Source organism: Aptenodytes forsteri, unplaced genomic scaffold (assembly GCF_000699145.1).
Source record: "Aptenodytes forsteri isolate BGI_AS27 unplaced genomic scaffold, ASM69914v1 Scaffold97, whole genome shotgun sequence".
Lineage (NCBI taxonomy): Eukaryota > Metazoa > Chordata > Aves > Sphenisciformes > Spheniscidae > Aptenodytes > Aptenodytes forsteri.
The window spans coordinates 1,899,802-1,922,413 of record NW_008795036.1 but is presented as its reverse complement, the minus strand read 5'-3'; the positions used below and the strand labels follow the sequence as shown (position 1 = coordinate 1,922,413).

General features: G+C 44.7%; 1 protein-coding gene across 1 annotated transcript in view; it reads left to right on the top strand.

The window, feature by feature from the left end:
- The window catches only part of SCGN (secretagogin, EF-hand calcium binding protein), a 33,929-nt gene extending 19,044 nt beyond the window's left edge, over nt 1-14,885 (top strand). Inside the window, exons 6-11 of the mRNA XM_009276688.2 lie at nt 1,090-1,167; nt 11,160-11,215; nt 12,095-12,140; nt 12,259-12,318; nt 13,226-13,294; nt 14,667-14,885. Coding sequence (XP_009274963.1) covers nt 1,090-1,167; nt 11,160-11,215; nt 12,095-12,140; nt 12,259-12,318; nt 13,226-13,294; nt 14,667-14,795 — 438 coding nt within the window. The 3' untranslated portion in view covers nt 14,796-14,885. The remainder of the gene's footprint in view (nt 1-1,089; nt 1,168-11,159; nt 11,216-12,094; nt 12,141-12,258; nt 12,319-13,225; nt 13,295-14,666) is intronic.
- Nucleotides 14,886-22,612: the final 7,727 nt, after the last annotated feature.

Below are 22,612 nucleotides of genomic sequence, written 5' to 3'. Positions count from 1 at the left end.
TCCATTGCAGCACTCCAGTTGTGAGAGTCATCCCACCATGTTTCCGTGATGGCAACTGTATCATAGTTTTCCTGCTGCACAACGGCTTCCAGCTCCTCCTGTTTGTTGCCCATGCTGCGTGCATTCGTAGATGCACTTCAGTTGGGCTATTGATCCCGCCACCTTTTTTGGGGGAGAAGCCCTAATTCCTACGTGACCGTTCTCAGGCGCTTCCGTGGTTTCTAATACATCAATAACCCTTGTGACTTTGCTGCTGCGTGGATCTCCATCCCCTACCTCCACTGAGATGGCAGACCAAAGGACCTCGCTAGCACACCATTCCTCAAATGTTGGCGTGCCGCCCCCAGGCTTATCTCTAGCGAGCCTGCTTTTATCCCTTTCCCCCTTCAAATCAGGGAGGATGCCCTGCTGTTGCCCTTGCTGTCCTCTTCTCCCTTGCCTCATCGCATGACCCCACCTGTCTCAGGGCCCCCCGAGCACCCAAGGAGCCCCCCAAGCATGCCTCGACTTGGCTTTGCACATATGCCTCCCCCAGCTAAACAGAGCCAAAGCCATTGTGTTTCATTAATGGGATTTCTTCATAACCTCTTCCCAAGCCTGCAGATTTTCTGAACACTGGTTTCTTTTTAAAGCTCAGGCTATTGAGGCAGAAGCCTATTCAGAAACTGGCCGGGAACAGCAGTCCACCCCTGGGCTGCAGACCCTGCGCTGACCTCGGAGTGTGGTTCCAGCCTGAGCCCCACCAGAAACATGAGCAGATGCTTAAGTGTTTTGCTGAATGGCAAATATTTTGATTTGAGATCAGTTAGCAAATATTGCAGGACTTATGTTATCTTTTGCTTATTTTGTGGGTTAATTATGACTTATTCCAGTATGCCTGCTCTGGGGAAATTTGGTTATTTTCTAATTTATTTGAAAAAATATGTTTCAACTAAGAATATGTGAACGTTATGTGAAATTGAAGACACTAGTACTAATCAGGAACGTGAAATTAGATTCATGTAACCCTGCTGAATTTGGATCAGATTTCTTACTGTTATTTCTTGAATTTACTCTAAAGAGTAAACTTTGTCTCTTTCCTTACTACAGGATTTCCTGCGAGATCTCTTTTTGCAGCATAACAAGACGGTTGCTGAGGTAAAGCTGGAAGAATATACTGATACCATGGTAAGAAAAGATAGTGTTAATATTGTTTAGATTATAGTACTGCCTAAAAATCTCCTTCAGGGTCAATGTCTATAGGGCCATAAATGCTCTCTTAAAAGGTGTATCTTCTCCAAGAGTTCCCTGTGGAAAGTTAGCACATGCTGCTGCTGTTTCTTTGCACTGCACTGGACATCAGCTGTGAATGGCATTTCATATATTTTTCCTTTGAGTTGAACTGTTTATGATGAGAAAATAGCTCGACTTTATGCCAAAGCAAACTGAGCCCTAAATCCATTTAAAAAAAGTAGTTGAGGTGCATCCTTCTTCAGGGTACATTCAGCCTCAGCCAGATCTCCAGCTGCTTCCCTCCCTCCCTCCTAGCAAATCCTTTTGCTCCCAAGACACGCAGGTGTCCGGCTCTTCTGCTCTGCAAAGCCCAGCAAGCCTTGCTGGCTCCCTGCTGCTTCCCTGAAAGGCTGGGAGGTTGAAAGCTTCAATTCTTCCCCTGCCTTATCACTATATAGCTTTTATCCTGCAATCAGCAACATAATATTTGGTGTAAGTTTAGCATCAGTCACCTGGATTTCAGAGCGACTTATTATATCTAACCATCTAAAAACAAGAAAAGGAAAAACAAAAGCTCATTTCTGATGTCATTCTCAATGGTATCATTTGAGTTCCATTAGCAGACATCTACCATTGCAATTTTCTAAATGATTTTCAGATGGGACTGCCTTGATTCTTGGAAGAAAATCTGTATTTGTACCTGAAGAACAGCTTGGTATGCAAGCAAACAAGGAGCTGCCCACATATTTTGCAGTACCATGTTATGTATGCATGATGCATCTGTGCCTAGAAATATGACCCTTTAGAGCAAAGTGAAAAACTGTACCATTACAGAAGGGTGTAGATTTTTTTCATATTTATAGGACAGTGAAGGGAGAGGAATGCAAGCTACGGAAATTATTTTCCAACTGGCAGAGCTTGAAAACAATAAAACCCCATAAAGTACAGCCAGAACAAAACCCGTCCTCGTAGTGCTTGCAGGTAGCAAATAGCTTTTATGCTGCTCCATTAAGTTTCCATCCCCAGTGGCTAATCTCCGATCAGGTGCTGGGGAATAGGTGATCTGAAGCTTGTAGACATTGGGCGGTTCATTTACTTCAACTTCTCTCCCCTTCCAATAATTTCCCAAGAAAGATCTGCGATTTCTGCTGCCCCAATGCAGCTAGATATCAATGCAGCCCAGGGCTGACAGCCAGGAGGTCTGGTTTCTATTCCCATGTTTTTTTATAGATTGGCTTTGTATCTTTGGAGAGGCAGTTTAGTCTCTATGCTACAGGGTAAGATTTGATCTGGGAAAAGGGACGTTTTGTGTATCTGGGGAAATCCATGATCTGAAATGCAAATCTGGCTCGTGAGGACAAAAGTTTGCAAAGCCGCAGTGCAAAAAGAATCAGGATGTTAATGGTTATTAGAAAATGAGGATATGGCAGATGATTTTTTTTTCCTTGTGATTCTTTGCTATAAACTGAAGATCAAGGATGTTTATGAACACACCTGATCCCAAGAGCTAAGGCAGGGTGTGAAATTGCAACAGGTGTAATCTTACCCTGTGACATCCTGTAGAAAAATAGAGGATATGAATTCTGTACCTCACAGCAAAGTATCCATGTGGACAGCATCTCTATAGTAGCTGCATGAAGTGATTGCATGGGAACTTATCTGAAGTAGGAGGACAAAATTACAAGGAGGGAAGAAAGGTTCAGTCTTACATTTGCAGTGCTGGATTAAAAAGAGAGAAGTGACTCAAGGAGCCAAGAGCAAAGGTGTGATGTCAAGGCCCAGGCAATGAGAGCCCTTTGCTTTCTCTCTCTGCTTTCCACGTGGAGTGGGGAGCTGCTGAAGTGCAGAGTCCCAATGGACTGTGCCACCATCACCACTGTCTGGGAAAACAGGGGGATAATGGCCCTTACATTTCATTCCTGAGGCTTTCACAGACTTTCTGTTGTATTGTTAGCAACCAGCAGCACCAATCCCTTTACTGCAGAGTGGAAATACTTATATTTCTCTATTACTTTGCTCTCACCCTTTTCTCCGTTTAGAGCACAAGGTCTTCGGGACAAGGACCTGTTTCTGCTGCACACAGCTATAGGGTCTCTCAAGGTGGCCCATCTATCCTACTCAGGGCTTTCAAGTGCCACTGTAATAACATTCATTTGAAATAAGCTGTGTCCCAGGGAACTGTCTCCGTAGGACTTTACAGATCTCTGCCCTCTTTTCTGTACATCCACAGCTGGCTGCACACATCTTAAGCAGCTACTGATATACTGAATGGATCGTAGAGCCTTCTGGAGATAGGCATAAAGGGGAAAAGATAGAAACTATCATTTTAAAGAAGCTAGCCCAGGCATGAGAAAAAAAAGAAAAAAAGCAATTTATGATTCTGTGCTGGGTATTTGCAGCTTTAGCTTGTGAGAGGTGTGAGCAGATACCATACCGACCAGGGCATGCTAAATACTTGCCACTTACTTATGCTGCTATGAATGATCTTACACCACATTAAAAAAAAGCTGGGAAAAGGGAGAAAGTATTTCTTTTGGAAGAGATTGGTTGTCTCCAGAAAGGAACATCACTTTATCAGGTTGTTTAGAAGCCATTTCTTAAGAGGCTATTCTGTTTCCTTGCGACCTTGACATCCTCTCTTCAGAGAACACTAATATAGGTGAGGGATTTGATGAACAAGTGATGAACCCTTGGAAAGAAAGCAGGTAGTGAATGCATTGGCATTGCACAAGCCTCGTGAGTCTGCTAAATCAAATCTTAAAGAGCACTAAAGCCACTGGGGAAAGTCACAAAAGAAGAACATTTGAATTCTCAGGACTCTTCGTGAGGGAATTAAAGTAGCAACCCTGTGCTGAGGAAGCCCCTTTGCAGGCAGAGTTCTTGTTAGTTTTCGTGCCTACATATATATATATGTTTGTATTAATAGTCATTAAGTGTGTATTAATATTTATTTACATGAACCCACTTGCATGAGAAGATACATTAGTCATGTGCAGTTCTGAACCCTTGAAAACAGTCTGCGGGTTTGTCGTCTTCCCGTGGGCGTAGACCAGGAGCTGTTGGCAGAGAGCAGGTGCTCGGAGGCAGAAGCGAAGCCTTATATTGCTCTGAGCCTCTCTGGGCCATGAGAAGATGCCCCAGGGGTCCTGCAATGTGTGCTTCAGGAGACAGGGTGGGCAACGGAGGTTTTTAAGAGCATGGTGAAAATATTCTGCCTTCCTGAAGTAACACAAGCTGGAGGAATGAAAGCTTGTCCCCTTACTGCTTCATGATGAGAAGGAGGCTGTGGAAGATGACAGCAGTACTAACAACCTTTCCCAATCCCTCCCCACCTCCCCTCAGCCCCCAGAGTCAAGCTATTACTAGGCTTCTGGGTCCTGGTGAAGTTTCAGCCCATGAACACCCAGCTCACGCGTGCATTTGACAACATTTTGCCATGAGTGACAGCTTCCATACCTGTGCATGCACGTAGCTGTGTACTTAAGCAAAATATTGTAAATGAATATGAACCAGATTTAAGACATAGTTTCTGATGAAATTAAGTATTGATCCTTTTTTCTTCTGTAAGAACAAAATTCTCACTCAGCTTTTCCATCTTGGCATTTGTTATTACCTTAGTCATAGGAACACTGATGGTTCATAGCTTCCCAGATAGCAGCACGCTACTTCTAGTTTGTAATCCCAATGTCTGCAAGCCACGTGCAGGGAAAGCTCATTACTGAGGCAAACTTCAGCAAATTAAGTTATATATGCTGCTGAAACAGTCGCACATGCAACACTGACATTCACTTTTTGCATTGCCTTATGTTGATAATGTCAGACTGAGCACAAATATGTCCTTTAATTTGAGCATTATTACTTTTTAGCAAAATGTAAAGGATAACCCCCCCGCAAGCCAGCATACCGTCTTTGCCCACCACAAGCTAAAATTCTAGAGAGGCAATAATGTCAGTGCAGAGACTAACAATTCAACAAGCATTGGTCATGAACTACAGCATTTGAAAGTCAGTGGATGGAGGTGGCTGAGGATGAAATCTTAGCCCCAGAGAAGTCAATATAGAAGTCCTCCCAGCTGTAATGATGCCAGGGTTTTGTTGTGCTTATCTGCAAAGGTTCTCCTGGGGACTGAGCTATATGTCCCAAGCACGCGAGCCTGCAGCTGACTAGCTGAGGGCTCCTCGCCTTCTCAGTGCAAAGGGGAACAGGTTGATTTCTCCCTGAAGATGGTCTGTGTCCATGAGTATGCGTTGTGGACTACCTTTAGGGTACATTGGGGGGGATTTCTGATGCTTTTGTGGCTGCTGCCTGTCCCCTCTGTGAGGACAATTCTAGAGGCTCAACGTGGTCACTTCTTCGGCTGTGAAAACCTGTCTGTCTGTCTGTCTGTGCTCAGTGCCAATGCCAGTGTACTTATGTAGGGAAATAGAAGTCAGAGCACAGAAAATCCAGGTGATTGAGCCCCTTAACACCTTACTGGCCAAGCTAGCTTATCTGTGTTAATGAAGTCTCTTATGAACACCAAAGAAATGGTGTAATAATGGAAAGACAAATCTTTGTTGTATTGACAAAAGCCTAAACACTATGGGAGCCTTGCCATCCCCAGGGAGCTTCCTCCTGGCTTTGGGTGGGTGCAATTCCTCTCGTTGCTTTGCTGTGTGTGACAAAGAGAGGACCCACACAGCTGATGAACACAATGGAGGGAAATCTGCCTCCCATGTCCCTTCTAGACTTAATCCCGGCAGTGCTGTCACCTCCAGTTTTGCGCCACACTTGCTGTAGCATAAGCCAGGGGAAGCAGAAAATCCCATTTAAGCTCAAACTTCATTTCTGAAGATCAAAACCAACAGAACTCAGGAGCCTGCAGGCTTTTGAAAACCCCAGCAGATAACGCCTTGGTCTTTTAGGAACCAAAACACTCTTAGAAATCCTGCACTAAACGATTCATCTAGATTACACAGGCAATCTGGTTGGGCAGAGCACTGAGCTTTTGTCCTGAGGGTAACTTGCTGGGCACAGGGCCCTCTTGTCGCTCTGCAAAAGCCTTTGTGCCCCCATCCTTCCCTAAGGAAAGAAGCCATAGGCAGTCCTGCAGCTTGGGCACATGCCTGTCTTTATACACCCTCAATAACTTTTGCACTCACTGGCCACTTTTAGTTACAGCTGTCAGGTATAGATGCATATAGATGTATATAGTTGTGAGAGTAGGAGGTCAGGCAAGAGCCAACTCTTCCTGTGTCCCACCTGAGGGATAAAACACTTTATTACACACAGAGAACCAGAACCAGAGAAGGTTTAAAAGCAGGCTTTAGTGACTCCACTGATCACAGAACTATTTATTCTGGTTGTTTACGTCTCTCCTTATCTCTGTCATGGAAAATAATTCAGATTTATAATCTTATATTGCTCTTCAAAGCACACGTGTGTTTGTCATATCCTGGCGTTTCAGTAGCCTTCTTTACAACACCAGACTGGGAAAGCAGAGATATTTCCTTTGCTGAATTCAAAGCCAATGGCAGTTTTGATTTTGCACTTAAAAAAACGAGATGTAACAACGCTTATTTTGCAAACCCAGCTCTTACTTATGCTCTGTCTGCCTCAGAGCGCATGGACTACATTCAAACAAGCAGAACTAAGACTTCCCTGGTGGACTGCCATTAAAATGTCAGTGAATTAATTTGTGCAAACACTTTAAAACACGGGGTAGCTTGACAGTAAAATAAATGCATCATTTTATAAAGCATACTGCTGGATGCAACAAAGCTTTTAGTAAAAGTGAGTGCTATTTAAACATGCCAGACCTTATCCTTAACCACATTGAGATGTTTCATATCAGCCTGGCAGCATAAATATAGCTTTCAAGAGTGTAAACTGAAAATCCATCAAGTTTAACATACCAAGATGGTGTGTAAAGGCAAAAGTTTAAATTAGAAACCATCTCATAATGATTCCAAATATCTACTTCTCCCATGATGTACCCTTAGTCATATGGGGTGGGTACCCTCTGTCATTCTTTGTGTACTTATGTACACAATTAGCAGATCAGTTCAATGCTTGAAATTTGAAAGTTTAATTAATAAACATTTTCCCAGGCTTTTCCTGTGTAATGCAGCCCAAGATTGCCATGTAGTGGGTATGCATGAGCTCCAGTTGTCCAGATAATAGGATTAGGTCTATCTTATTAGCTGTGGTACCTGAACTAATTCAGTGAACACTATTCCATCTTCCCTATATGTTTTCCATCTTTCATGTGGAAGTCACTAGACAAGAGTTAGCTCGGCCTAGCTCTTCCAGACAGACTTTTCTTTCTGTTGACTGGTATGGACAATCAAAATATTGCATATGTTTGAAAATTTTATTCAGGTTACTTGTTGCAGAAAAAGGCGAAACAATTTGAAAACACAAAGGTTCTCTCTTGGTATTGTAGAAGCAGAGCTGAGTGAAGGAGGTCAGAGAGGGGAGCTGGTTAGCTGTAAGTAGATATGGTCAACCACTGAAAGTTTAATGTTAAGCTCAAAGATAGGGTGCAAACGAAGCAAATTGACTGGGTATGTTGCTTTTCATTAAGCGTTCCGCTAAGGAAAGTATTATCTCTGCAGTTAAATGTGTTTTAATGGGGTCTGCGCTACTGCTGGAATATTGTAAAGGTTTCAGAAATGGATAGAGTTGAAAACCACCGGCTCAGAAAATTGGTAATGAAGCAGAAAGACTTTCACATCTAAACAATCACCTCTGATCTAGCCTGTTTCATTAAGGGTGCACAAAGCTCTTCAGCTTCCTGGCTATTTGCGACTTCTGAAACTGAAAAAATGCTGCACCCACGAAGTAGAGCAGATGCAGGGCAGGTGGGACGCTCAAAGTCCCAAGACAAGAACAGCTACGCTAGGGTGCTTATTTATTTATTCTGCAGAAAAGGAGATGAGACTTGAGATGTTTCACTGAAAAAGGGACTCGTGGCTTATCTCAGACAGGCCCGCGTGAAATGAAAAGTGGGCCCCAGGTCTGCCTCTTGGATTGGGAACTGCCAGGCCTGACCTGGTCCCAGAAGCTGCCACCATGGTCAGCATTTATAGGTGTTTATCAGCGAGCTTGTACGGGGGTCAGGACCTCGTGGTCATGGAGCTGAACTTCTCCCAAAAGCTCTGTGTGTTTGCTTTCCTGAGGCATCGCAGAGAGAAAAATATATCTGAATCTGAAGTCTAGGCTGAAACACTGGCTTTTAGTCTCAAGGGAGTAATTCTGAGATGCACAGAGAATGGGAGAAAATAAAAAACACTTTCAGGAACTCGCGAAAGTGTAGGGGAATCTGGGTGAGGTTCAAAGAGTGCTAAAGGCGGTAAGTTTTAGTGTGTTTTGGTAAGGACATTGTATCTTTGCGTGAAGAAAAGACTAGCGCAGTGCCTTCAGCCAGAGCTGCCCTGCCCCGGGCAGCAGAGTCCCTGAGAGCTTCACCCCGCGCTTCCCACCAAACACTGTCCTCTCACACCACGCCAGGCACGCCGCTTTATGGTGACTTCTTACAGACCGTGTGGGTAACTAATGCTCCTCGGTGGCCTAAACAGAGGGATTTAGAGTGACATCTTCAAAAGCACGTAAGTTACTGTAGAGCCTAGGGACTATGGTATTCCCACCACCCAAATGCTGGCTAAATAGGGGTTGTCTCCACAAGTTTCCTTTACGAAGCATTTTTCAGAGTAATAGAGTAAGCTGGATGTTGCAAAGTCACCTGCGGTGGAGAGTCTGCAAAAGTGAGCCAGTAAGGGTATCTCCCTCTCTCCTCACACAACAAACAAAACCAGGTTAGGCACCGATGTCCCATTTGGAGAGAGGCTTTTAAAATCTTATCTGGGATGATTTATTTCTAGAAGGAGCATTAACCATTTTCTATTGCCTGCAGAATAACTCCTTTATCAGCCAGGAACTGAGAGCTTGGGTTTTTCTCTCTGATGGCAGTGGGAAGCTGTCGTTGCAAGGACATTTCTTTTCTCCAGCTGCACCAGTGAAGGCAGCTCCCGTTCCCATCCCTGCCTCCAGCCTTGTCCCGTTGTGGCCCCAGCAGAGACCAGGGAAAGGTCCCATACTGCAGTAGGATAACTGAGGGGGCAGAAGGCAGGATGGAAGAAGTTAGACAAGCTGGAGGGACAACTTGGACTGACGCAGCGTGAGAGAAGTCCTCAGGACGGCTCGGCAGCTTTATTCATCTCTCCAGCTCTAGGGTGAAGGAAGATTCAGAGGCCTTTCTTCTGTCATTCAGTGGCTCTGCACAGAGCGCATGCTCGCCAGAGGCCAGTGAAACAGGAAAGCGGCTTTTCTTGTACCACTGAACACCTGCATGGCTCTCAGGATGTGATTTTTTTCCTAAGATCTTAGTATAAGCCTTCAATTGTTCATAGGAGTTTTATATAGTCTTTAAGTGGAAGGAGAAGTGAGCCCATACCGATTTCTTGTTTCTTGTACCACTGAACACCTGCATGGCTCTCAGGATGTGATTTTTCCTAAGATCTTAGTATAAGCCTTCAATTGTTCATAGGAGTTTTATACTGTCTTTCAGTGGAAGGAGAAGTGAGCCCATACCAAGTGCTCTTCAAAAATCCTATCCAAACCTTAGTAGTGTAAATCACGCAGAATAATTAACGGAATAAAATCCTGTTGCAGAGTCTTATCTAAACCCAGTGCAATAAAGGGTTACCATAGGCTCACCATGCTCAGTGTAGATGCCTGCCCTCGAGCAAGGGGCAGGCAGGAGGCAGTGCTGACAAAATAGGTGTCGTATTTATGCAAGGGCTCCCTGTGAAATTGCAGCTCTCCAAATAATATCTCTCCTCATGCACATGTCAGGCTCTGCCTCAGTTTCACTGCTGGGAGGTGCTCGGGACCTGCCGCTGGCTCTCCCCAGAGCTCCCGCATGGTCAGGCTGTGTCATAGAGGATGGTCCTCTCCCTCTAAGCCTCCTGAGATGGGGACTGGTATGGGCCTTCTCCAGCAGGTGTGCAATTAATTACACCAAAGATTTGTAGTGACCTGGTTACTTATAACCATTAAATAAGCAAATAAGATTCATGAAGGTAAGATTAAAGCATATTCCATTACTGAGTATCTGACAAAGAATGGCAACCCATCTTAGTAAAATATTAATCTTTCCCCCCTTACAATGTGGGGGGGGAAATACATTTTTTCTAGAACTTTGAGCCATGAGTTATTCAGGTTTGCAACCCATTAAACATCTCCCCCTCTTTCCCTGTAACAGACTCATATTTGTGCCTTGCAGAGAAACACAGTACCACATACGGTAAATAAATAAATAATATCTGGTGGTGACTCGTTGAAAAGACCGTATTAAGGAAAAGATAATATTAAGGAAAGGCTAACATTTGTATTCACACAGATTAACCTCTTGATGTTGGCAGCCTGAATCTCCTTCCCAGTCTTAGCGCTTCCCAACGGCAGGCTTTGAGCCAAGCAAAGCCCATCGGATTTAGCAGCGTAAAACCCCAACTTGAGTGTCTATCGGAAGGCGACATTTGATTTGCGCCCCAGCCACTCAGTAGCCACAGCAACAGTCAAAGATAAGGATGGAGTTGGGCTGGAAGTGCTTAGAAGTCCCCCCCTTTTTTTGGCATTTTTTTCAGGGGCCACGGCAAAGCCCCTGTTTAGTTTCTTAAGGTGTTTGCTGGAGACCTGTCTTTATCCCTGTGTAAGGTGGAAAGGGAGTGGTGCTGGTATTTGATTGCTTGGGTTGTCGCTGTCAGAAAGCAGGAGGGTTTTGCTATGCTTTTGTGCCACCCTTGCACTTGGTGCTAGCAGAGGACGCCATGCTGCCTGGGGCTTGGGCAAGCACCCCGAGCAAGCAGAGGTGAGGGCACAGGGCAGAGTAAAATGGATATTGGCTTTTTTGTATGTGTGTTCTCCTCATGGCCTATCTATTTTATCTCTGTCTCCTTGATTTTTAGATGAAAATCTTTGACAAAAACAAAGATGGACGGCTGGACCTGAATGACCTGGCAAGGTAGGCTTTAATAATATTGATGGGGCTTTTCAGCTTGCAATGGCAGATCCAGGCAAGGTGATGATCTCCCTCTGAGGACATGCATTTGAATCCTATCTCCTTTCAGATTAAATCAGGTACTCTGATATAGGTATCCCAGGTCTCTAATGCATGATCCTCATCACAATTAGTCTGAGAACCTAGAGCCCGTGACATTGAGCAATGCCAGGACCTGTTTGTGCATCACCAACACGCTCTGGCATGATCCGTGCTGCCTCTGTGGTGCTCCTCAGGAGGTGATGAAGCAGCCAATGGCACCATTTCTCCAGAAGAAGGATGGCAATCCCCTTCAGCTTTTATCAGTGAAAAAGGTTTTTTTTTATCAGAGAAAAGCTTTTATCAGTGCTGTGAGGGGCTTTTAGGAGGGAGGAGGGGAAAGGAGAGGAATTTGGCCAGTCACGGTGCTCAGGCCAGTCCTTTGTCCTTTATTTTACTTTGTCCTTTATTTTTACAACCACCAATTCTCCCTCCAACAGAGAGTGATAAATTACTTACCTTTAATGCAGCACAGCAATCCAGTTACGAGGAATGACTGTCTGGTAGCTCTCACTTCAGAGGCTGACCACCTCCATTGCGCTGGACCACCAGAAATGCTCGGGGAGAAGCAATGGTGCTAAGAAACATGTTTGCAGTGAGCCAAAGGGCACCCGCCATTCCCCATCAGGCAGGGAGGGAGGCATGTGTTCATGTAACAGCCCGCCATAAATAACCCTGCAGGCGATTTTCTTTTTTAAAGGCCTATAATCTAAAATCTCTTTGCTTTATGAACCAGAAGAGTTCGGAATAGTTTGTGTGCAGATGGTAAAGCGGTAAGATCGTAATTTAAATCTCTCCATTCAGGATTCTGGCGCTCCAGGAGAATTTCCTTCTTCAATTTAAAATGGATGTAAGTAGCACTCTTTTTTGATGCATCGATCCCGTCTCTCTCAGCTAAGATAACCTGGGCCCCAAACTTGAATCTTTTTATTTTTTCTTTTTCATTTGCTTGTCCTCTCCACAAATAGGCTTGCAGCACGGAAGAAAGGAGGAGAGATTTTGAGAAGATCTTTGCACACTACGACGTTGTGAGTGCCAGAGGCCATTCCCTTGCGGTCTTTAAATGACACAGATTTAACATACGCTGCTCAAACTTCTTCCTCCCGGTGGGTGCTGTGCGGGTCACTCAGGAGCAGCAGCTGTGCCGGAGCCCATGGGCCAGAGAGGCCCAGGTGCCAGGCTGGGGGGTAAGGTGGGGACAAAGGGGAGCGATGCTCAGAGACCTTGTGGCAAAGGACCCATTTTGACTTTCTCCATCGCCATGGCCAGCACTGCTGCATTAGCAGTATCTCCCTGCAGGAGACACAAGGGATGTAGAGGAGGTGGTGGCTTTAGCTCTCGCAGTCTCTGGCAGTTTGGGACCTGCATCACCACCACCTTGAAAAATAAAACCCCTTCCAGTGCTGAACCAAGCGTTATTTAGGGAGTGTGGCTCAGGACAGACATGACCACCTAACTGCCTGTTAGAAATCAGCAATTCAGTGCCACTGCCCTGACAGTCTCACAACTCCCTCAGGGTGGTGGCCAGCAAGCCTCACAAAATGGTTGGAGATGTTGCTCCCGTTTGAGGGGAAGATATGGTTTGGGAAAAAGGAAGGGATCTTAGATATTAGATATTAGGAAGAAATTCTTCACCGTGAGGGTGGTGAGACACTGGAACAGGTTGCCCGGAGAAGTTGTGGATGCCCCCTCCCTGGAAGTGTTCAAGGTCAAGTTGGATGGGGCTTTGAGCAACCTGATCTAGTGGAAGGTGTCCCTGCCCATGGCAGGGGGGTTGGAACTAGATGATCTTTAAGGTCCCTTCCAACCCAAACCATTCTATGATTCTATGATCTTTATGCTATAAAGCTCGGTGACCGGGTGGACCTACTGACCAGTAAACATTGTTGTGTTTTTGACTTACTGGAGCATTTTGATGTTTCTTCCATCTTTCAGAGTAAAACGGGAGCTCTTGAAGGCCCAGAAGTGGATGGGTTTGTCAAAGACATGATGGAACTGGTCAAGGTAGCTTCATGGCTCTTTCTATTTATTAATACCCTGTATTTCCAAGAAGGTGGTGATTGTTTTGGTAAAGTTATGTAAATAGAGAGGCTACTGAGAAGGTAGAGTCAAATTTCACTTTGGTGAGTAGCAGAAATGAATGTCATGGTCTCAGCATAAACACTGTAGAGCATTTCACCATATCACAGAAATTCTGCCTGACAAATTAATACACCTTCACTCAGCAACTGTATTTAAGAAAAGTCCATTCTAGCTCGTATTCTGAATTAGGCAGATGTTACAGCATCACAAACTGATTGATGTGGATCAGTCATCAGAAGTTCTTTCTTCTGTTTTCACTGTGAATATGGTCCTCACCAGCATGACCTCATGGTTCATGGGGCTACACTTGAAATTTACTTGAGCTCTACCTGTAATCAAGAATACCATGCCCACAGTGTCACCAGTTTCGTACAGACAGCAGAGTCCACCTGCATTGGATTACCTTGAGTTTCCAGATGCAGTCCAGGATATAGTTTTTGATCCAAATATAGTCTGGTCTGTGGCTCCCTCTGAGCCTGAGCTGTTGCATTTCCACATGATGTGACCTGACACAGGGATGTCTGCGCTCCCATGTCCATTTAGCGGAGAGCAGAGACTGCAGCTGCATGCTGATGGCTGCGTGTGTGTGTACATTATGGCCATGTGGTGTGTAGGGAAGGGTGTGAGGACAGGCCCGATGTTGGATTTGTGCTCTGTGCATGTGTGTCCAAAGGAGCAAAGGTTGTACTTTCCCTAAGGGCCTTCATCAGCATTGTCCTTGGGCACCACAAGCTGTGCGTGTGAATTTGATCTCCTCCTGAGAAAGCGGGAAGCAGAGGAAGCGGTACAGCATTAGGAGCATACAGAGACAGTGTAGCCTGTAAAGTGTGCCTTTAGCATTCATTTGATCCACTAAAGGTATTTTTAAATTGCTGGCTAGCCTGCAAAATAGTAGCCTGCTGACCGAAATGCCACATCACTCCTCGTGTAGCAGGTTTGAGAGAGGAAACCAGATGAAAGCACAGGTCCAGTAGCGCAGCGATCTGTATTGCACAACTTTCTGCAGACTTTTGTTTGATACGGATCAGATACTGATGGCCTCGACTAAGCACAGAAATCATGTTGCATTTCCTTGCAGTTACTCACAGTCCCATACCTCTTCTGTTTTTGCAGGGCATCCTTTCCCCATTCTCTGTTCACTTCCCCACCTCGTATGAGCTGATGTGGGGTCAGGCCGTTTGGTTGCTCCTCCTTGGGTGGATTTCCCTGCTGCTGCACGGCCTGCTGCTTTACAGGGCTGGGGAAATCCAGAGCCGTTTTCTCTCTCAGCACCGTTTTTCTCTTTTGCCTGCAGCCCAGCATTAGCGGGGTGGACCTGGACAAGTTCCGCCAGATCCTGCTCAACCACTGCGATGTGAACAAGGACGGGAAAATTCAGAAATCCGAACTGGCTTTGTGTCTTGGGCTTAAAATGAACCCATAGCTGGGAGAGCGCTCGTGGTTGTGTTTCCCTTGTGAGATTTGCCTGCTGCTCCTCGTAGAAGTGTGTCTGTGCTGCCGTGTGAGCGGTGGGGACCAGGGGCAGGCACCACGCTGCCGGGCTGGAGAGCGGCTGGACGAAGACACGGCAGAGTGGGATCCCCATGGAGGGCCTCCCCGCTCTGCCACTCCCTTTGTGGTGTTCGCTCGCTGCCACCGCTTGTGGGTCCCCCTAGCAATGTCTCTGCCCACGAGCACACCAGCAGCTCAGAAAAGAGGTTGCTGTTCTTCTCCATCCCCCATGAAACACTGTCCTGCCCGTCCCCTAGGATAGGGACAAGCATCTCCTTAAAAACATCCCGTCAGTGCTCTCAGAGTGCAGCTACTAGGTGTTTCTGATGGTCGCCTTATGTGTGAAGTCATTACTTTGGTGAGCGTCATGCTTTGTTTGTGCATTTAAAATATTGGATGGATGACAGTGTATTTGTGCAGAAATAAAAAATGGCAGTTACAGAAATTCACTAAGATTGGAGTTTATGTGTTATGTGCAGAAAGCCATCTGCCGCAGGCTGGCAGACCATACGTAGTAGCCATTGCATGTAAAACGCATCAAATGGCAAGAGGTTTTGTGATGCCTATCAGCTGTGGTGTTTAAATCTGCCAGGAAATGAAACACGGTAGATCCTTCTCACGGGGAAACCACACACACCAGGAAATAATATCACCTCCAGGATGAAGCCACGGAGTAACATCACTTCTGGAGAAAGCCTTTCTTCCGACCCAAACTGAAATAATATACAAGGTTTCCATAAACTGAAAAACTGGAAGGACAGAAGCCTAATGGGAGCAAAGCTCTTAAGCACATGCTTATTTTTTTAAATCCGTAAGAGTTAGTAAATACTTGTAACCTTTACTGAACTTAAAGCTTCCCATCACTCCCGGGCCATGAGTGTAATCCTGGAGCCTAGTGGCAGCAGCATCGTTTGTGCCACCTATTTCCCTATTCCAAAGGCTTTGACTGCATATTCAGAAAGTGCCACAACTATGCTATCATGCCCAAATAATTCTTAATTTCCAACGAGAAAACTGCGGAGGAAGGATTGTTGGCAAAACTCCCGCACGCTTCAGCATTTCTGTCTCCTGCAGATGAGAGACCCAGATTTGACACTACAAGTGTCTTTCTGGTTATGTTCTTTGCACAAGGCAGTACATTGAAACACTCCCTTTATACTCGGTTTTATAAAAATTAATCAGAAGTTACCTTCAGTCAACAGAAATAGAGATGGAGATGCTGATTCAATAAAGCACTTAAGAACATACACAAGTTGAGAGATACGCTAATTTTCTATTTTCACTGATGATAAGCTCACAGACCAAACAAGTGCTAAGCGTGTGTTTCACCCCAGCATGGAACTAGGGCTTTAAACTCCCAAACTGCTTTTTATCACCCTGGCAGCAACACAAATCACAACCCAAATAACAGAGCTTTGCAATGGTTCAGAAAAACGATAAACAAGGAATCGGGCCTTAGCAGCAGCTCCCCAAGCCATCAGGGATCCACTTTCACTCATGGATGCTCGCTTCCATCTGAGGGAAGAGCTGTGGTCAGGAGTGCGTGACAACAGGTAGGAAGCCAGCAGAGAAATCCCACCACCACTGTTTATCAGACATGCTTCATCTCCATCCTGAAGAATTTGCAACAAATATAGCGGGGCACATCACCAACCATCTTTCCATCTTGCCTCCAATAGGATGTGACTTATCAGCGTAAATAATTATGCCTTTAAGTATATTCTTCTCTTTCTCTCTCTTCTTTCAGGCTTTATATTGTTCTCATTGTTATTATTATTTTCTTAAACGACATTTTCCATTACTTTGGACATGGGAGAATATTTCCATCTGTAGATATATGTTCTTTATGCTATTTGTATGTTTTGACGATAACAGGTCCATTCTGTTTTTCACCCCTGTTTAAGCCTTTTGGTATCAGTAGAACTTTTTCTCATTTATTAAAGTATAAATTCAAGAATATCTTGCCCTGCCTCACCAAAAATACATCAACTTTTAACCTAAAGTGAAAGTAATCTTTTAAAGAGCTCTTATTTCAAGAATTATACAACACTTCATCCATCTTTATTGAAACCTTATGCTTTTCACATCCTCTCCAGCCAATTTCTGACAGACACTAAGCAGTAATGAATTTGGTATGTTGGTGTCACAATGTGTTTTGCTTCTTTTGTAGAAAACTGTGATTTTTTTTTAATACTGAGTTTGCTGAAGCCTTCCTCTCTGCAAGTTCTCGCAGCTAGTTTTACTAGCTTGAAGTAAATGAGTGCATAGCCTTCAGTAAGTGAGTTTACAAGAGCATTTTACAAAACGTTAGCAAAATCTAATTGGGGATAGTAGATGAAAAGTTTACATACAGAACCCAGAAGAGGGTTTTTTTATGTTGGGTTTTTTTTTTCTTCTGTTTAGTTCTGTGTTCCCATGAGTATATTTTTTGTGTCCAGAGCAGCGACTAGAGAGCAGGAAAACAGGCATGCATGCTGCCTTGTTTGCAGGGACCGTAGGGGAGACCCGCATCCCAGTGGGACTCCAGCCCAAGTGAGCTGCAGGTCCCCTATAAGCAAAACAAAATGTCAGGAGATGCAGAGGGATTTGAGCCCACATTACAAAGGTCAGCAAGGCAATTATTAATGAGCCATGGTCTTACAACCCTCTAGCCTCTAAAAGTCAATGTTATTGCAGGAGGCGGGTATTTCAAGACTTCCCATGGAGAAGGCGTGTTCCTTGCTTGCAGAGATTTTTTTTTTTAATTATTATTTTCATTTTAATAATGAATGATCTGTAAGGCCCTTTGGTCTCAGGCACTGGTGTTTTCATCCCTTTAAGCTGCTATAGATATATAGACAGGCAATACATTTTGATGAAACATAGCTATTGGCCATTTTGCAAATTTGAAGCGTACTTTAATGTGCGGTGTGGAGTCTCTCATGTACCAAAACATGAGATACTATTTCAGATTTGAATGGTTACATGAAAATACCTGTTTTGTGTTAATTATATGAAAATATCTTGCCAACAAAAGCATTTACACATCATGATGCCTTCTGTGCTGTAAATACATTAAAGATATGTGAGGAAGGCTTGGGGCTGTTCGATCAGTGTATCCTCTGCCAACAAAATTTTGCAGGTATCACAATATTTAGGAGCCTGCATCTTGGTAACTAGAATTTGAAGGCAGAAAGCGAATGAAAATGTTTGCCAAGATATTTTCCCTTGGTATTTTCATGTTTTTCTCCAGGAAAACTGGGATTAAGGGATTCAGAGTTTTCTATTTCTTCATAGTATGCAAATTAACCAAAATCAATTTTAGCTGACTTATATCATCATATTTAACAGGTATATTTCCAAAAGACACTTAGCTACCACAGCATAGCGGTCAATATGCACAGTGCTCCCAAATGTGACATTTTAAGGTTGCTTTTTTGCCTGCCTTTGTTTAATTGGCAAACTGCTGGATCTGGAAATCAACGTGTGAATTTTCTCAAAGCAAAGCTGTTCCTTTGCCTCCCTTTTCGCTGCGAGTTATTGGAGATCATGCCCTGGACTTCTGTCACGCTCCCTGCTCGTCTTGGCCCTTCTCATTTTTGGCACTTGACATATTTTTTTTCTGGATGACTTGTCATGACAACTTTGTTCAGGAGACACTGCCTCTGACAGCTTCAGTTGACTGTGTAGAACTCATACCTGTGAAAAATGAACATTTATGGGGCTTTTTAACTCAAATCCATCCCTCATTTAATTTCATAGGTTTCACTGGAAATGATGTTACAGAGACACAAACTTTTCTCCCATCATTTTGAATCTCAACAAGCTGCTTGCTTATCCTGAGCCATCACCATGGAGATCTGCCACTGGAGACCCCCAATTTCCTGGGTCAGCCTCACAATCCCAAATTGCTCACGTGCCAGCTTGTCCCTTGGTCTGTCCAATTTTTTCCCCAGAATAATGAACCCAAATACACACGCTTTCCTCATTCCCCTGTCTGAACACACTCCAGCGGTCTCACATCACTGACACCCAAACTGGAACCAGATGAGATGTTTAGAAATCGTAACATTTAAGTTTCATCGGTGCTTTATTTTCAGATTTTCAGTAAAATAATTCTCTTCCTTCATTCTCACAATATTGCTTTAAATAACATGGGTGAAGCTGCCTGCACATCTTACAAAAACTGCTTTTTATTCCTACTGAAAACTAAGAGGTGAGCATCAGCCCAAAAGAAGGGCTCAGAGCATAGGAAACCAGCACAAAATTTTGATTAATCTGCTTTTCTGTTTGTGTGGCAAGAGAATAGTGTCAATATTAATGAAAACAATTGTGACTAAAAACTATCGGAGAATCATCTGCCACATTGTAATAGGAACCCATCACGAGAAACACCTTAATTACAGCTATTATATCTTAAAATGGCTGGGTAGCTCTTACATTAATCTGATTTGAAACAGAAAGTTGCCGTTATGTAGTGAGATGTTAAATGGGGCTTTGCTGTGTAATTACATGGGGTAAAGTAACTATGAAAGTCATTTTTGTATGAGGGCCACACTGACGGCTAATGAAAAGCTCTCATTTTCTGGCTCTTCATTGCACCTGTATTTTCAGTAATTCCACTGAGAATTGCATCTCATTTTAAGGAACATTTGCACATGGGAAAAGGGGTGGGGGGAAGAGAGCCAGTTACGACCGTAATGAGACAAAAATAAGGGAACCATTTGCCCAATGCCAAGAGACATCTACAGGGAGCTCCCACTGGGTCCCAGAGGTAAAACCACTTCCCTGCCCTCTCTCGCTTAGCTGGGCAGCACCAATTTTCACAAGCTCATCCCACGGTGACATGTCCTGCTGCTCATCTGCCCTATGCTCAGCCTTTATGCTGGCTTCAGGCATTGCCCTTCCTCTTGGGTTTGTTCCTTCACACTTGCTGTTCTCCTAAAAAAGGCTTTTCCCTGCCCTGCTGCTGTGCTGGAAACTTTGCACGGGTGATGGGAGAACTGGAGCAGATGTCTCTGCCCAGGAAAAATGGCTGGTGCGATGGCATGCACAGTGTGGACAAATGCTCAGGCTGCATCTCTGGCATCGTCTGGCATCTCTTTAGATGAGCTGTTTCAGGAAAAAATGAATTTGATTGGATTTGATGGGGACACCACAGCCCATGAGAGCTATTATTATTAGGCAACGTGGCTGGAGAACAGGTGTCTGCCCCAGGCTCGGAGAGACCTGGTTTGGGGTCCCTGCTCTGCCCGACATTGCGGCTGTGAAGCTCAAATGATTTCAACCTGTTCAGTCTTACCAGGGGAAGGTTTCTGTTATGGATGATGAAAGCACATAACTGCATGTTGAAAATTAGCCATCTTGGTTTGGAAGTGTACTTTCAAGGGATATATTAACAATAATGGCCAGCACGTTCCCAAATAAAGGAGAGCTAAAGGTGCCGGTGCCCACATGCAGTGTGAGGGACTGCATGGGCTGCACTTTACGGTGAACCTGGTCACTCCTTTGAGGTCCTCCTGCACCAGACCCTGGTAACAAAGCCCAGGGAAGGATCTCCAGGTGTTATGGGGGAATACAGGGAATTTAAGCCCTAAATTAATTTTAAATCCAGCTGCGGCCCGCATCCCTGTACAGTAATGTTTGTACCAACTCTCCATGGTTCTGCTTTGTAAAGTAATCAACACCAGAGCATAAAGAGAGAGAAACAGGTCACCGCTGATGGGGTCTGAAGAAATCACCCTTCCTGTGTTTCTCTGTGAGGTGGGAGATGGGCTTCAATGCTGCTGCGCAGACAAAAGCTGCATGAGGCTGCCATGAGGCTGAATCCTCTGCCCCCAAGCTGCTGCCAGCCGGCAGAGCCCCCTTGGCTCCGATGGAGCCGGGCCAGCTCAGGACGGCAGAAGATGTGGCCGTGGCTCCATTATCAGACGTATTTTAAAGCTTTTAAAGCTGGGGGTTTCTAAATTAAGTAGTGCCAGTGCTAGAAAATGGCAGCATCAAGGCTTGCTCAAATTGACACCACAGTCGAATACCTCTAGCTCTGAGGGAGGCTGTTATTAGGACTGTGCCTGCTTTATATGAATAAAGGGCTGTAACACAGTTGTCAAGGGGTTTCTCGCAGCTGGTAGAGCTAAGGAGAACATGTTCTCGTTTTTTGATTCCCTGCAAAATCTCATGTAAGATATCACTCCCAATGCCTCATAGAGAGGAAGATGGAGAAGAGAGACGCACTCAGAAATCCCGTTTGGGTGGCTCTTTGAACAGATTGCTGTCATCTGTCACTTTGGCTAACATGTCTCTAACTTTGATGGTGCGGCCAAACAGTTTTTATTTACCGTTGTTAATCCTTAGGAAACGGGTTCATTTCTCCAGCGCATAAAAACTAGGAGCCAGCAGACTGCCAGGGTTTTCCGTGCCAGCAGGGGTGAGAATATGCCTGGAGAAATCTTGTTTTTAGATGAGGATTCAGGTGGGAGCCAGGTGGCAGAGCCTGGAGGAACGTAGCACCTGTGGTTTAGGTGAGCCCTGCTTCAGCTGGCAGCCGGAGCGAGGGCAGCTGGTTGCTGCAGCTTGGGGGAAGAGCAGCGACTTCTTCAGACACGCTAACCAGATCATTGGGAAACCCATGAACGCACATGAAGTTCAGGCCAATCCATTTTTTCAGTTCTTCCTGCAAGCAGAGAGCATGCACGCGACGGCTCAGATGACATGCGGTGCTTGCCAAGGCACCACAATAACTTGATTGTTTGCCTAAGACCTAATTAATGAGATCGTCAAAGACAACTGTTTCCTCCTTCCTGATGAGTAAATGTGCACAGGAGCATGGGCATGAGTCCGGGACATTTCCTGGTCATTAAGCTGAGAGTGATCTGCTTGGGTTTGGGCTATGTAGAAGCTCATAAACAAATCAACAGATACTTCCATTTTTATCATAAGGCATAAAATGCTAATAAGCATGGCATACTACAAGGACCTTAAGTGATTGATACAATGACAGGATGACATTTAGAGACTCATTCTAGAATTTCTTTAACCATCTCCGTATAATGCAGAGATGGTATTTTTTCAGCGAGGATTTCTTTTTACGTCTAAAGAACGGAAGATCCTATGGGCTTACCATTAATGACATTCAGATAGCTGTGTTTTAATTTTTAAGAGCTAGAAATTGCTTAATTTTAAAAGTGTCTTGTAGGTGTTATTTTTAGGTTCCAATAAATTATAGTGCATTTCTGCCTCCTCCCTGCTTGCTGAATATGTAATTTAGCATGTGCTTTCCCTGGCCACCACTTCCACTCTCTTGCTGGTGGGATCCAGGAGTGCTACTGCCAACACCTGGCATGCAACGGTTATGAATCAGGCCACACAATATCAAGCAGCTGGCTTTAAAACCTATGAAATCTCTATTTTTGCCCTCTCCTCTCCCTGCCTCCCGCCATCTTTTCCTTGCTTTTCCTTTTTAAAGGAACCTGTGGGATTCTTTCTTTCATGCCCTCTGGGTCCAAAGCCTCTAGGCTGCCACATCTGCAAGCTTTGTTCAGCAATGCTGTCGTGGTCTAACCCCAGTTGGCAACTGAGCACCACCCAGCCGCTCGCTCACTCCCCCCCACCCAGTGGGATGGGGGAGAGAATCGGAAGGGTAAAAGTGAGAAAACTCGTGGGTTGAGATAAAGACAGGTTAATAGGTAAAGCAAAAGCTGCGCACGCAAGCAAAGCAAAACAAGGAATTCATTCACTCCTTCCCATGGGCAGGCAGGTGTTCAGCCATCT